The 16,992-nt window shown below is 34.1% G+C and overlaps 2 protein-coding genes across 2 annotated transcripts in view; one reads left to right on the top strand and one right to left on the bottom strand.

Annotated features, from left to right (window-relative positions):
- LOC105224958 (protein Wnt-4) overlaps positions 1–5,588 on the bottom strand; it is a 214,670-nt gene extending 209,082 nt beyond the window's left edge. The window contains exons 1-2 of the mRNA XM_049462597.1: positions 5,129–5,588; positions 3,317–4,015 (exon numbers count right to left, since the gene is read on the bottom strand). Of these exons, the coding sequence (XP_049318554.1) occupies positions 3,317–4,008 (692 nt within the window). The 5' untranslated portion in view covers positions 4,009–4,015; positions 5,129–5,588. The remainder of the gene's footprint in view (positions 1–3,316; positions 4,016–5,128) is intronic.
- LOC125775355 (uncharacterized) overlaps positions 1–16,992 on the top strand; it is a 191,930-nt gene that overhangs the window by 77,465 nt on the left and 97,473 nt on the right. The window lies entirely within an intron of this gene.

Below are 16,992 nucleotides of genomic sequence, written 5' to 3'. Positions count from 1 at the left end.
GGAGTGCCACTACATGAATTGGCTTTAAAAAAGGAATCCCAATTATGCTTTAGAGGAATGTAAGTCCTCCAAGCATTTACAAGAGTTGAAAGACAATTTAATTGTAGCAATTATTATCGGCCCAGCAGCTGGTCAACTAACTCATATACCGAGGATTCCGATGGTCCCAAGTAATAAATTTATATTGCTGCCACAAAATAAATTAACATCAAATATCGTTTACAGGGAAGCTCTGACTCAATGAATTATTTTTCAAGAGCAGAGAACGTAAAATATATAATAAAGGCCTTTTTACAAAAATTAAAAAATAATTTATATTCAAAAAAATATACTTCAATGTTCGTCTTTCCTTCATTTAACTAATTTTTAATGACCCCATGCAAAAACGAGAAAGTAGGTGTGGGAGTGTATGTAGAAAATTATAACTTTTGAAATGATTGTTTAATACTCGTACCCGTGTTATGCTGGGGTGGGCTGCTAGTACGATATACTATGTCATTCTGTGTATTATTTGGAAAACTTTTAGATGTGCGATAATCCCACGGCTTTTTGGGAGCCGGTCCCAAAATTAAACATTGAGCGTGGCACCGTCCATTTTTAAGTGAAATTGTATATCTCAAGAACTGTTCGACGTATTTCAAATTAGGTACATACATAATCTTTATATTATTATATTACATTATATACTCAAATTAATGGGGATAAAGCTTTACACAACCTTTCGCTTGGCACACCTTCCATCTCAAGTCTAAAATTTGTCAAAACCGGATCATCACAAGCTCAAATTTCCTTATAGCTGAATTTGTACTCAAAATATCGGTGAGATATAAGTATGTATTATTGAAACTCGGGGAGAATATTTTTCTGATAATGTGTTCTTGTGTCGCAAACGGGCAAAATCGATGCCTGATATACATAACATTAAAATTTTCGGACTTCCGGCTTTATACCGTTTAATCGATATGGATATACTACATATATATATTCTTTGGTGCTATATACAACATATAATGATTTCTGTCATTCTAGCAGACCTTATGCCATCGGTCAGTGTGCTAGTGATATTCCTAAAGATACAGGAACACGAGTTTTTGGGAATACTTGAGTCATTATAAACATTAATCCGAACAGTCCACAACTTCTTCTAGCCCTAATATACCCGATTGTATGATTTGGACTTTCAACTAGACTTTAATCCATTTATGTCGGTGTAGATGTGCAATATTTTAATGAATTTAAGTGAACAAGCTTTCTTTAATGCAATGTGGTTTAGCGCAGAATATGAATCAGATCTCATATACTAATTTCCGATTCTCAGTTGATGCTTTCATCTCAATGCCAATAAATTATATTACCAGTGGTGTCGTGGGAAAAGTCAACCAAATAATCGGAAGTCATTATATTACGGATACTAAATTTAAGGCCTAGGCGTACTCCATTCATATTCAACAGCAAAACACATTATCTTTATGAAGTTTGCTTAATTTCACTAAAATATCACACACTCATTTTCGGAATTATACAGTAGTATATCCAATTTAATTTTGCTAAGATATTGTACAAATAGACCGAAGTCGTATATGTATATAAAAATGAAACGACTTTTTGGTATGTCCGCGCATTACGCCCGAACAACAGCACGGAAAGACGTTTACACGGGTATTCCTTTAGTTCTGGAAAACGGCCTAACGGCGGCCTTTTTGCAAAATCACCCTCAATTTCGCAATTTATCTTTTTATTTATAACTCAAGAACGACTGAACCGATTTGGATGAAAACTGGTGATGAGGTAGCTTGGAACCTCGGAACGGGCCTAGACTAATTTTAATCGTTTTATGTTAAAAGTCACAACAATTCATAAGCTACTTATGCAATATTTATAACAAAAGCACGTGTTCAATATTCATATAAGAATCATTTTAAAATTGTTTTCTTCAAAAATACAAAATAAAATAACACAGCTACTGGCAGAGTACAGTGGTGTTTGTTTACATACACATACTACTGTGATCAAATTGAAAGGTGAATTTTGTCCATTTCATCTCTTTCACAGTAATCCTCTCCCGCTGCAATACACTTATGCCACCGAATTTTCCAGTCATTATAGCACTTGGAAAAATCCTTCGTCGTGAAGGCCATCAGAGCCTTCTTCGATTCAGCTTTTATATCCTCAATTGAGTCAAAACGGTGTACTCAGATTGGTCGTGTGAAAATGCTGAATAGCCAGAAGTTATACGAAGGTAAATCAGGCGAATTTGGTGGTTACGCCACGATATTAGTTGAAAATGTGGCGAAATGATCACGAATAACCAATGCAGTGTGATATGGTGCATTATCGCTCTTATTTGTTTAGAATTCACTTTTACTGATTCGAAAAACACGTAAAGTATAATTTAAAAATTATTTTCAATTTGATCAATAATCGGTCAATCAATGATCGGAATAAGAAAAGGGTGAATTATAATTTGAGACTGTTTTTAAGTACTTAAGTGATTTACTATGTCATTAAAAATGTAGATTGCCAATTTAACTATTCCATTATATTGTTATCACGATAAATGATATCCTTGACAACTGAGATCGAGCGGAGCCGCGGTTTTAGACTGGTATCCTCTAAAACTCAATCAGAAGTTTGCGTATCTAAGTCTAGTGGCTCATAAGATATGTTAATTAAAATTATGTGAGGACGAAGCCACGCTACTTTACAAAGTTTAACACCACAGTTAAGAATTATACTTTGATGATACAAACTGCTTTTGTGGGCGTGGCAGTCACTCGGAATTAAACTCGTCTTGTTTTCTCAATCATCCAGGTATGTATACATATACAGTTACATATAAGTATGCTATCTATCTCGATTGGTTTTGGGGGTTGCAAGTAACCGCTTGCTGAACAAAATCATTATACTCTGTAGCAACATGTTGCTAGTGTATACCATGTAGAAAAAAATGTTTTATTTTGTAAGAATGTGTACGTTTTAACTTTGATATTGCAAATTAAGCGGAGGAAAGTAGAAAAATCCGTCTTATTGAAGAGTTTTGATTTTATGGTATATCAAAACTCACGAACAGTGATCGATTTGAAGTTGTGTATGGTACGTTATGCACAGCACGAATGGAATAACGGACAAATACACGGCTATTTATCTTGAAATTCTGAGTATTCTTTGACTATGCCGATTATTTTGATGTGTACAAATCTAAACTGTTTCGTTGATGTAATTTTTTTTTATTAAACCAAACATTGGCAATGTTCTGTTTGTTTTTTTTTTTTTAATATAAAAGTAATTTGAGTTTTTATATTAAAATTTTACTTACAGGTACGTATTCTGTCCCCCGTTACTTCCACTTATATTTGTTGAGTCCATTAAGTTGATTTCACTATCAACTTTAGTCTGCATTTTACGGCTTCCGCTATTACGAGCAAAATCCTCAAGGTTAGATCCTTTGCTTTTTGGTATAATAATTCCCAAATTCGTCAAACCAGCTAATGCGTGGCCATATTGTTGACCATAAGGTTTGATTTGCTTATGTCCTCTAAATTGACCAGTAGAAATAAAATCTGTGTTGTGCCCTAGTCCTGGTACTGCTGCTAGCGGAAAATCACTATCACCTTTTATACTTCCTTTATCGCTTAATCCTGTTTCAAAGTTAACAGAAACTCCCGTATTTGTTTCACCAAAACTATTATCATCATTCACATCTTTGTTTGTAGTTCCGCCTCCACTTAAAATTGTCCCCAACATACTATTATTAGTATTTATTAAAGCAAGATCGTTCCTATTTATGCCAGAATTGGTATTCAATTGACCATTATTCCCTACGCTGTTTTCATTTTGGTTTCCTGCTATGCCAATCCTCAACTTTTCAATATCATTGCATTGGGTGAGCTGTAGGCGTAACAGCGATAATCCCATACTACTGATGAGCCACAGCAGGTGCATTTTCATTGCCTTTAGGTCGATAGTGAGATAAATATCATTAAGTATGTTGCAAGACTTCCCATTCATTCGACATCTAAAATTAAGATGATTGATAAAAAATCATGTTTAAGAAAGTTGCTCATGTGAAAATAGGTACAGGAAGTTGCTTAATTAATTTTCTGTGTTAGAAGAATTTCCATTTATAGGACATCTAAAATTAAGATGATTGGTAAAAACTCATGTTTCAGGAAGTTCATGTGAAAAAAGTTATTGATAATTGCTTAATTAATTTTTGGAGCGCATCATTTTCGTTCATAAATTTATGCATAACAAACAAAGGGTTGTTTATATGCACATAAATATGTTTATATTAAGATTCCACATATAAAATCATACTTTTTCTATACTACGAGTAATAAACTAAAAACTCATGTAGTATGCCGATAATATGTTTTCAATACAATAACCTATAAGACAGTATGATATGTACAAGTTTTAAACATACAAAATGTATCGAATTCATTCCGGAGCAAACTATAAGTTTTTGTTTATAAAGAAAGTAAAGTTAAAAAGGCACATTAAATACTTCTTTTTGTACAATATATAAAAAAATTTCTGATGATCAGTTTTGAATATAAAATAAATTATTAATACTCAGTATTAACACATTAAAGCAATGGTTTTATTCAAAAAGTCTAAAATATTTCTAACCGGTTTCAATTTACTAAGAATATTTTAATTGCTCAGAAACTGGTATTTTTCGACTAGTTCGATTTTACCAAAGAATTTAATTTTTTTAATTCAACATTCAACTAAACGTATTTTACTGACATAGTATTGTTCCTACTTTCACTTTTCAATATTCAAAATATAATTTTATGTCTTTTAAATAATTAGATCTTCCATATTAATTGTACAAATACATACATTTGGTTATTATGGACATTTATGTATATTGTGTATTCATATGAAATCGCTTTGTATGCGTGTATTTATTAAGCATATATTTGGAGAAGGGATGTATCTGGCTAGTCATTTATGCTATATTGTATTTACGAGGGCATTTGAGTGCGTCTCAAAACAAAGCATATACAGGTGCAAACGCAGAATTTACAGAATATAAAAGATGAACTTGTAGATTGGAGCGTGCCTTAAGACTAATGAGTGCGAAGATTTTCAAACAATTTTAAATTCAGATGGAAATTACCAACTAAAACTAAATGTGCAGGGCGTAAAAAAGCGGCAATGGTTTTGAAAAATTTATTAATTTTAAACAATAACATTCCTTTATGTTCTCGTCCAATCCGATATATTAAAGAAATAAACGCGAACTTTAAATGTTCATTGATCACACACTTCAAATTCAGAACATTAAAACAATTTCTTGTATCTATGGCAACCACTGTACTATGTTAGTGGACCATTTTCACTGAATATCAGATCTGGGCATATATATATATATATTGAAATATTTTTGGGATAAGCTTGAACACCCATCTGACAAGATACGGCTGATATCACATTTCATGTGCAGGCGTATTATTTCACTATATCCGTAACATTTCGATTAACTGAAAAGTTGAAACAGCAAAATATCTAAAATTTATCCGTGCGCACGTTCATCACCGAACTCGTTCGATTCTCAACTGCTGATGTTGCGTCCAGCATTTCAAGTACACAACGAGTCATTGCCGCATTGGCTTTGTTGATTTCTCTTACTTGCAGCTCAGCTGTTGCGTGCTGTTCGTTTATTCCAACCCTCTGAGGGTATGCAATGTACATGTTTATATTTACGGATACGAGCACTAATTTCATATTGGGCTTGTGCGCAGCCGGGAGGTACGCACATTAACGTTCGCGCGCCATAAATGTTTTATATTTCTGCGTTCGCTCGGTCGAATATATTTTATAGGACTACATACATACATATTAACGTTGCGTCGAATTTGACAGTAGTCGTCAGTCAATTATTGGATTGTTTACCAGTATATCACTGTGTTCTTATTTCATATTAATTCAGAATATTTATATTATGCCTTTTACTTAAACAACGTAGCCTTTGCGGAGCAGTTCTTTTAACAAAATAATCAAATTTTTACCAGTAATAAGATAATAATATATATGTACATACGTTCATTGTTCGCTAATACGTGTATTATAAGTAAATATCTGATATACATATGTACATATAAGTATCCACTTTAATTATTAAATACATGCGTAAAATGAGCAAAATGAAATGAAAATATTTAGTTGACTCCATACCATATAATACTTATGGAACTAAAAACCTTTTTTAAAGGGCACCCCTAGTGTAAGGTTTTAAAAGCAAAAATCGTTTTTTTATTTTTCATTTTAGCTTTATAAATAACAAAAGCGTTGGCCTAGAAATAATTTGTCGAATTTGCTACAGTGATATTCTGTATATAACTCTACATCCAATAACCTGTCGGTTTTTCGATCGATTTCGCCTTATTTAAGACCCCAAAATTTGGTCAATCTTTACCATTGTCTTGGGTCATTGTACAGAGAATATCTCTTGTTCTAGAAGATTACTCCAGCAGCCGCCGGAAATCGCGTATAACAAAAAAACTATAATTTATTTTTATTTTCTTGAAACATGAATAAATTTGTCATACAAATTTCAAAGTTATCAATAGAATAGCAGCTTTTAATTTCAAAAAATCGACGTTTATATTAATTTTAATATTGGTTACCAGTTGAGAATTTTCGACAAGTACTACGCTGCTTGCATTCGGTTCAAATTCGTAAACACTTATGTATATCTTCATTTATAAACATATTTTAATTTTTTTACTTAATTAAATATTTTTTTTTTTCAATTCCATTATCTTAATTTTACTTTGCATTATTTTTTAATTTCGGAGGAGTCATGCAATTTTTTAATAAAAGTAATTTTTATATAATCAGAGGTGTTGTAGAATCTTATATTTGTCGGAATTGGAATTGAAATCGATAAAAATGTAATAGGTGTCATGAATTCAGATTCGTTTGATGTTCAAAACACATATTGTATCCAGTGGCGGATTAAGTATTTTGCCGCCCTAGGCCCTGTCTGATTAGCCTCCCTTTTTAAAGGTTGAAATTTTATTTCTTTGAGTCCGTTCATTTTATTAAGATATAATATTTATTTCATAAAAGTATAATTGTTAAACAATAGAAATAAATATTAACAAGATATATAACAATCAGTGGTTAGGCCAGTGCCTAAATTCTTATTACCCACCCTAGTGAGTATATAACAAACTATTGCCAGTTAGCTGTTGACATAAACCGCTAACAACTCTCACTCAACTGGCAATAGTTTCGTTAAAATCACTACACTTCACTCAATAGCTTAGCAAGCTAATCACTTTTTTTCAACCCTCAACCAAGAAGGAAGAGAATCAAGACGACCACCGTCCATCATCACCATTCTTATTAACAAAGGTAATTTATAACAATTTAACGTATTAGACACAATAAATTCGTTTTATATATTAAACACAAAATTGGGTGTTTTTTCTTAAACTAATACACTTTATTTCTTTCCTTATTCTTAATAATCGACGCATCGTCCTCCTTGAGTGACGCGTCGAGAATTCGAGAATAATCAGTCAGTTTTCTTAAACTATAATGTATAACTTAATTTTTAAATATACTCTTTCTGGCTTTCGTCTAAACAAAATCATCAATTATGTCGTTGTAATCAATTTCTTGAACTAGTTGGTCTTCAATTGACAGTAGTGCTAAAGCATTGAGTTTCTCTTGGCCCATACTTGCGCGTAAATACGTTTTGACTCTTTTCAATGTGGAAAAAGATCTCCTGAACAGTTCGTAGCCGGAATACTCAAAAAAATACGTAGAGCAATGTCTACATTTGGATAAACATCTTGAAGATTTTGAGAATGCAAAAAATTGTATATTCCTTGCGCGGAACGAATATCTTTTGTGTTCATTAGAGAATCTTTGAGTTGACAGTGCAAATGAATACATTCATTCGCGTAAGTATCTTCCAAATCATCAGAATACTTAGTAACTAATACATCGCGCGAATTTTTAATTCATTGGTATCTATTTCATATAAATTGTCAAAAAAATTAAATGTTTCGTAAAGATTATGATGAACACTTTTACGTCCTGTCAATTGTACACTTAAAGTATCTAAAATTAGATATTAAACGTTGGTTCGAAAATTTTCTTCTCCAGATAAAGCTCTTCTTTCATTTTCCCGTGACTCGCCAGCCTGAAGTTTTCGGGGTTTTTTACGACGGGTGTCATAATGGTAATAGTGCTCATTCTTTTTCTAATGTGTAGCATGCATCATTTCGAGCCGACCAACGAGTTTGAGAAACGCTTTTAAGTCTTAAACTTGTATGCTGCGGTAAAAAAATTATATAATTTTTGCAAAGTAGAAAAAAAGTCAACTGCTTCGGTAAGAGATTCAGCTGCACAAGCTCCCACAAAATTTGAAGGGTGACCAGCTAATGGATTAGTTGTTTTGATTCGTGCTTACACTCCTGAATATAAACCTGACATGTTGCTTGCATTATTGTAAGATTGACCACGACAATTCATTATATTGGGTCTTGCGGTATTTTTATGGATTTTTTTTTTATTGAAATTGAAATGAATTTTTAATGACTCATGCCCAGCTCTTGACCGATGCTACGGCTGCTACTATGCCGGTCTCTTTCGACCAATTCAGCGATTGTATCGCAATTTTCGACGATAGGCCTTCCGGAGCGAGGCGCATCTCCGACCACCTCTACACCAGAACGAAAACGTTGAAACCATCGTTATGCGGTGGAAATGTAAACTGTATCGGGTCCATAAACTGCACAAATTTTATTGGCGGCTTGAGATGCATTTTTGCCTTTATCGAAGTAGTGCTGTAAAATATGCCGTATTTTCTCTTTATTTTGCTCCATGTTTGCGACGTTATAACTCACGAACGACTTAAAAGAAACGACAATCAATCAAACACGTGTTAGTGAAATGAGCTTTACAAAAAGGTATAGCATGACCCGATGCGACGAATAAAACTAGAACTACGCGCTTTCAGCGCCAACTAGCGAAAATACCGCAAGACTTTTTTGACAACCCAATATTTAAACCATTATCCTCAAGAGATTTTAACAAAGCATCTTCAATATCTTTAGCCTTATGGCCAGTATTTGGAATGAATTCCAGGAATCTTTCGATAAGCTTACCATTGTTACGTACATATCTAATAATTATCGTGAATTGATCAACATGAGCAATATCAGGTGTGGAATCCACAATTACAACAAAATACTTAGCAGATTGCACTTCTTTAGAAATATGTTGCAATACTTTATTTTGAATTAATAATATAATTTCTTCGTAGATTGTCTTAGATAAATACGAAGTATTTCCACGGTCAGGGTTCGCATATAATTTTAAATGTTCTGATAAAAACGAATCAAATTTAGCAAGAAGCTCAACTGAACCTAAAAAATTTTCATTATGGGGATCTCCAATTCGTTCTAAATGTTCTCTAAATGACAGCCCTCTTATTGCGAGAGATTTAATTATCTCAATTACTGGATGCGAAACTTTTTTCCAGTATAAAGTTTCTTCATCGAGCTGCTCCATTAAACGTTGATCAACACGGCCTATAATGACAGCTCGAGCTTTGAAGTGACTAATGTTAGTTTTGTGAAAATCAGAATTTTCATGAGCTTCAATGCGCGCTTTTGAATTTTTCCAATCTCTAAACCCTTCACCAGTAAAAGCGTTTACTTCGCCACTCCTACCAAATAGTAAACATAGAGCACAAAATACTGATCCTTTACTTTCTGAATAAATTAACCACTCACGATGTTGAATTTCTCCGCTCTTTAAATTACGTTGAAATAAGCTTTTAGAACAAAACTTCGTTTTATCATACTAAAAATTTCGTGAATTTTTAAAATTCGTTACATTATTTTGTGGTAAACCGTTTATAGTTATAAAATCTCGTGTTTCATCATTTATATCCCATAGAAAAGGATCACCACTTAATTGAAACATATCAGTTGTTGATTGACTTTCTTCCGCATCTTCTGATGAAAGAAAAGTTGACGACGTTTTGTTTGTATTTGTATCTTGCAATAAAGGAAGATTCGATTGTATTTCTTTGGTATCTTGTGCTGAAGTGTTATTTAATCCCGGCTAAAAAGCAAAAAATCTTTTAGCCAGGGACATTAATTCATTCATTAAATTAATAAACAAATAAACCCTTTTTAGCCTTTTAAAGAACTTTGTCAATTGTATAAGCTCTTATTGATTCTTATGACTATGTGTGCTATTTGCGTGACCACGGCTGTATATATCGACATGAATATATACATACTTGAATTTTAATATCATTTTACAATAATTACGAATTATTGCTTTAAGCTATAAAAGTTCGTTAATATTCGTCAATTTAATTCACAATATTGCGAAAATGAAACATCAATGTTATTAAATTTTTATTTTTTTCAAATTGTTTGCATTTTTCAAAAAATTGGCTATAAAATGAATATATTCATTTATTTGATTCTATAGAAATCATTTTTAAGAATAAAAATACTTTTATATACAAACAAAAACATGAATTTTACAACAAGTCAACAGAGCTTTGAAAATTCTTCAGAAAAAGCTTATCAACATTCAATTATTTCTGTTATAAAACATTTTTTTCAGTATTGTACTCACGAATAAAAAAGTGAATCAGAAAATGAATTACATTCTATTTCATAGAAATTTATTTGTAAATTTATATAAAAAAAATCAGAATAAATCCTTAAAATGTATTGTCGTTACATTATATCAGATTTAAAATTTTGACATTCTGAAAAATTTGACGCCCCCCAAATTGTGCCGCCCTAGGCCCAGGCCTCGCGGGCCTAGGCGGTAATCCATCACTGATTGTATCGTTTTGGTGTGTCTCGGAAACCAATTACATCGGTTTTAATAGTCGCTGACAGATTTGAAATGTAAGTTAAAAAATTAATTTATTTTTTATTATGAATTATCTTAACATATCTAACCATTTCCATAGGAGAAGACATAAGAATAAAACACAAAATTTCATAATTATTAAATTTATAAAACTGCAGATATTTTACGATTACTTACAAAACTAAATTTAATAACTAATTGCGTCGTTATTCAATCGATAATGGATAATAATTTTTAAATACAAGTGCATACAATGATAAAAGTAATAGCAAACTAAATATTACACGAATCATCAAGTGGATCACTTGATCAAGTGGATGATTGAAAGCTAAAATAGTGTAACTCATTGTAAACTTTAATTGAACTTCTTCCAAATTTATTTATTTGCAAGTTTTGTCAAATTAGTAAACAGCTGACGCGAAAATTTATTTTGCGTATGTTCGAAAAGGCGAAAATTTAATCAGATTCTTATCAACTCTGGCCCCTGAATAACATAATAAATTGAATAATTACGAATTAATATGTACTTTATAATATACATATACATATATCATATGTACAGCGGTTAAATTCGATTTTTTTTTAAATTTAATTTATAGGCATAAATGTGACTGAAGTTGTCAAAATTTTACCATGAACTGGATAAAATTCTGACGGTTGGATTCGCCACGAAAAATGTCAAAATTTCGCTTTTATCTGTGAAAAAATCAATATTCATACAAAGATTTCAGTCTTATATATAGAGCTAAATTTGATATTTTGGGTGAGGGTTCCATATTGAGAAGAAACAAAACAATACTATAAAGGTTTGAAAATACTGCTCTGAATTACATATAGTGATAATATGACCGCAAATTTTCAGAGGAAAGAATAGAACACGTTATAAAATGAGTGAAACAAAAATTAAATATTGATTAAAACAAGGTTATATCTGATAGCAGTATCTAGAAATGTTGGACATATTTATCATTTTATACATAAATATATTTAACATAGCAAAGCATCACATATTTACAGCACAAATATTATAAGAACACTATGCGAAAATGGAGGAAATCGGAAGATGACTCAGTCACCATATAACGGTGAAGCTGCAATAAATCAATAACTAAATGGGGTAGTTACTACCGCATACCCGAGATGGTATGAGAGGGCGTTATGGGAGCCGATGTGAAAACTGGCCGATGGCGGTGGTACCGCCCACTTTCTGATGAAATCCCAGATCTCGGGACCCGACCGTCCGATTTCGACTACCTTTAGTACATGACATTCCTCTCATTTTTCTATATCACAGTGTGAAAATTCGCGAAATTGGACTACAACCACGTCATATTCGCATAGAACACATATTTAAATTGCATTATTTCACCTTCCATGTATGATGAAGTTATTAATGTAACGAAATAAAATTTTGTGCTAATAATTCACTTAAAGTATGCTAACTTATGACTAAAAATTGTCCAAATTCAATAAAAACTGTTCAAGCCTCTAGGTACCGAATAATTAGACCCCAGTATCTATAGTTGACTTTTGATCGAAAATGTCGGTCAATGTGTGATATATTTATTTAAATGGATTTAAAGGATAATCCTTCTCTTGTAATAGTATGTCTGCATGTCAAAAATACCAATTCTTCTTTTAGCCCCCATATACTTAATACAAAATTTTCGAACTTCCGGGTGACTTTGAACCACATATATTGGCAATATGTGAGTTATCTCAATTAAAATAGCTAGCGTGTTCTACTCATAATAGTGTATCGTTGTGATCATATACCAATAGCCCATTACATCTAAATAACCAGCTGACTTTACTCTATATGATTGGGTTAACACCTTAAAATATTTCCCTCGAATCATAACTGTTCAAACCCCTAGCCCACCACCGAAAATATCTTTCCATGTGTGAGACATCAAATTTAAATTTGGAGAGAATCCTTTCCTGATAGTAGTACGTCTGTGTCCTACAAATGGGTTGAACCGAGCCAATATTTCCCTTAGTCCCCATGTGCCTAATAGAGAATTTTACCACCAGATGACTTTAAGTGACGTTGAGCCACACCAAAAGCTCCGTCATGATCGGGAAGAACCTCTCTGAGTCGTTCGATACCAAACGAGGTTTCAGACAAGGCGACTCTCTAGGGAAAATAATTCGAGCTGCAGAACTAAACCGAGAAGGTACAATCTTCTGTAAGGGTGTACAGCTGCTGGCGTATGCTGATTATATTGACATCATTGGCCTTAACAGCCGTGCCATTAGTGTCTCCAGAATAGATAAGGCAGCAAAGCAAATGGGTCTGGTGGAGGACGAGGACAAGATGAAATATCTCCTATCATCAAACAAACAGTCGTCGCACTCGCGACTAGGCTCTCACGTCACTGTTGATAGTCACAACTTTGAAGTTGTAAATAGTTTCGTATATTTAGGAACCAGCATAAACACCACCAACAATGTCAGGCTGGAAATCCAACGCAGGAAAACTCTTGCCAAAAGGTGCTACTTCGGACTGAGTAGGCAATTGAGAAGTAAAGTCCTCTCTCGACGAACAAAAACCAAACTCTATCAGTGACTCATAATCCTGTCCTGCTATATGGTGCAGAGGCTTGGACGATGACAACAACTGATGAGTCGACGAGTGGTCCTTTGCGCGTTGGCCTCGGCGAATATCGCATTCGATGGAACGATGAGCTGTATGAGATATATGACATAGTTGAACATTGATTTAGTTCAGCGAATAACGAGGGTTGCTATATATATTTCTGGCCTAATAATGTAAATAGGCGGCATATTTATCAACGAAAATGTTTTTTTTTCTTTACACCAATCCACACGAGCCTTTTTTTGAGCGATTGTCGAATTGTGCGGTATCCAACGAGAACAAACCTCTTTGACGGCCATGTGTTCATGCAATATCGAATGTATGCTGGTGGGAGAAATGCATAGGTATGCCTCTATCTGAGGTATGTTACATGACGGTCTTGCATTATCAGTTCACGTACGGCATCGATATTTTCTGGCACAACGGCTGTTTTTGGACGACCTTCACGGAATTCGTCTTTGAGCGAGCGTCGGCCACGACTGAATTCGTTGTACCAGTTTTTCACAGTGCTATAGGATGGTGCTTCATAGCCATACAAAGATTTTAGTTCATCGATGCACTCTTGTCGTGATAATCCACGTCGAAAGTTGTGAAAAATGATCGCACGAAAATGTTCACGAATTAATACCATTTTTTGGCCGAGATGAATTTTTTAATTCCCTGTAAATAAAATAATTCACGATTAAATGACAAAACGTCCTGAGTGATGTTATGCTAAAAAATGTCAAACTTTCCAATGGAAATGTCAGATTGCACATGGCAACACTTAGTGTTGCCTACGTCAGAGATAAGTATATATAGCAGCCTACGTAAAAGACGTTGGAAGGACCAGGTGGAGAAGGAAGCTTGGAATATCCAATAGGCGCCACGCAGCGAAAAGAAGAAGTATCTACAGTTGACTTTTGACCAAAAAAATATCGGCCAATGTATGGGATATACAATTGAAATTCAGAGAGAATACTTTTGTGTATCAAAAATGGATTAAATCGGGTAAACACTTCCTTGGGCCGCTATATACCTAATAAAAGATTTTCCTTGTGACTTTATACTGCATATATGGACCTCTACTTGAGTTATCAATAAAAACTAAAATCAAACAAGTAATGAGGGGTTAAGTTTGGGTGCAACCGAACATTTTATACTCTTGCAACTTGCAGAAATCAAAGCAAGGGATATACCTTAAGATGTAAGACGTCAACCTGTTCAATTTTATATATACATAAATATCATGGGCGGATCCACGAGGGGGAACACTCCGTTTATTTCATAAAACTATGTATACAGTGAATCAGTAAAGTTTACATGGACCTAGTTCTATTAAATTACGACACGTTTGTTTGTTTTAAAGTGATTAAATTTTATAGGTTTTTTCTATTGTTGATTGAACATTGTTGATTTTCCAGGCCTACAGCTGCACTGATTTTGTCTTAAGACTTACCGAAAATCCGGACAATCCAAGTGAATACTAAACCTTAAAAAATAGCTAAGTATAATTTATTTTATACAAAAATCATATCATTTGCACATATCGATCCCTTTTCGTGCCAAATTTCCAAATTTGTAGTTATAATTTTATCATTTCCCCCACTAACAGCGAAACAAACGTGCATTTTTTTTATTCGCCGTTTTGTTTTGATTAATCAGCTGTTTTCCGTTTTGCTTTTTTCTCCTTTTCGTTTTGTGTACACCAGAAAATCCTTTTCGGATGAATTTAAAAATTTTGAGAACGCCTCCTTACGGCAGAAATGAGGAATCCACCGCTGCTGGATCAACACTTAATGCTGAATCTGCTGACGAGGCAAGCAAAAGTTATGAGATATCACAAAATAATGAAACCTCCAATTAATTTAATAAGCTGGGTAGTAAAATTAAAGAGTTGGAAAATATGATGGCTGGTCAAAGGCACGTAAAGCAAAGCCGAGAAACCTAAGAAAAAATATTAGGGTTGAAAAAGCAGCACAGGTATCTCATATTTATAAAGATATGAATACCCCAAAACAAATTCGTGAAGCATTGAGATATTTACCTCCGCGAAAAAACCAAAAACGGCTATTGAAAAAGTGCAATAAATGACCAGTGAAGCCACAAAAGTAATACAGTAAAATATTACGGGTGAACATAAAGCAGGTGAAAAATAGATGGACGTTGTGAAAAAGAAGAAGAACGAAACCAAAAGCCATCATTATAACAAAAAATGAAGGGGCGTCGTAGGCTGATATTCTCCGGAAGATAAAAAGCGACAGCGGCCTTGAAGAGTTGATATCAAACGTGACCTACATACGGAAAACGATGAAAGGAGACCTACTGATTGAACTAAAAAATCAGGCAGACATGAGAGCCGAATCATTGCAAAGCGTCTCGGAGGAAGCGAGGGGTCAAATGGCCCTAATAAGGCCAAAAACTCATTACGTTATAATAGTGCATAGGGACCTAGTCGAAATTACTTCAACTGAAGAAATCTGCGAGGCACTAAAAAAATGTGTGGGGTTCAAAACATGGAGAAATCAAGCGACAAAAGTATGAGAAAAAATTAGGTTAAAACTGCTAAGCCTTAGTCACTGCGCTGCAGCACAAGATCTGAAGAGAACATAAATGTCGTCTTACTAAGCGAGCAATATAGCCAGCGTTCGGAAAGCACTTGAAGTAAAGATATAAGCGGCAAGGCAGCAATATGGGCCTGCAAAGAACAATCCTTCACATCACGAAATTCGTAATGGCTTTACATGGGCGAATATACAAGGTAGATATTTTTTAAGCTGCTATGCTCGTCCTCGCGCAACAATTAGCGAATTTGAAGATTTTCTCCTGAAGCTGGTTGCCTCATCCTAGAATTTCTGAGTCAAACAATACTTACCATTTTAAACAGTGGCACACAAAATACATTTCAAAAGGGAAATAAAGTTCCCATAATAGACCTATTGTTTGCTAACGACATTCTTTGAGGTCGTCTGAAGTACGTCAAAGGCACTAGGCGAAGACGCCGCCAACTTAATGTCCGCGATGCGGAAGAAACCAGTTGCAGCATGCGATGCACTTATGCGCAGAACGAGATACGACAATAAGCGAAAGGCAGTATACCAGTAAAACGAAGAACTAGCCAAGCTGAGGAAACTCTGTCTTTCAGCTAGACGCCGCGTGCAGCGTGACCAGGGAGGTGAAAACGAAATCCGCCGCAGAGAAGCATTTAAATGCTCTGTGAAGAAGCAAATATAGACCCCTGGGGAACGGCATACACATTTTTTTATTCATTGCCATTGTAACTAGTTAACAGAAAATAAACTAATGAATAATTTGTTTTTCTTATTGTATTGTTACAAAAGTAGTATTAAGTTGTATTTGTATTACTATATGCATCCCTGATTATGAACAATAGCTGTAGGTATATGGAATAGCATTTGTCTTGTTGTAGACATCTGGCGCCACAGCTGTCTGCTTGTCGAAACAATAGACATCTGGCGCCGCACTGTCTGCTTGTCTACTTAAACAATTGCTGAGTCTGGCGCCGCGACTGTCTGCTTGCG

Source organism: Bactrocera dorsalis, chromosome 1 (genome assembly GCF_023373825.1).
Source record: "Bactrocera dorsalis isolate Fly_Bdor chromosome 1, ASM2337382v1, whole genome shotgun sequence".
Classification (NCBI taxonomy): Eukaryota; Metazoa; Arthropoda; class Insecta; order Diptera; family Tephritidae; genus Bactrocera; species Bactrocera dorsalis.
The sequence above is the reverse complement of the archived record's forward strand: the minus strand, read 5'-3'. Positions and strand labels throughout refer to the sequence as shown.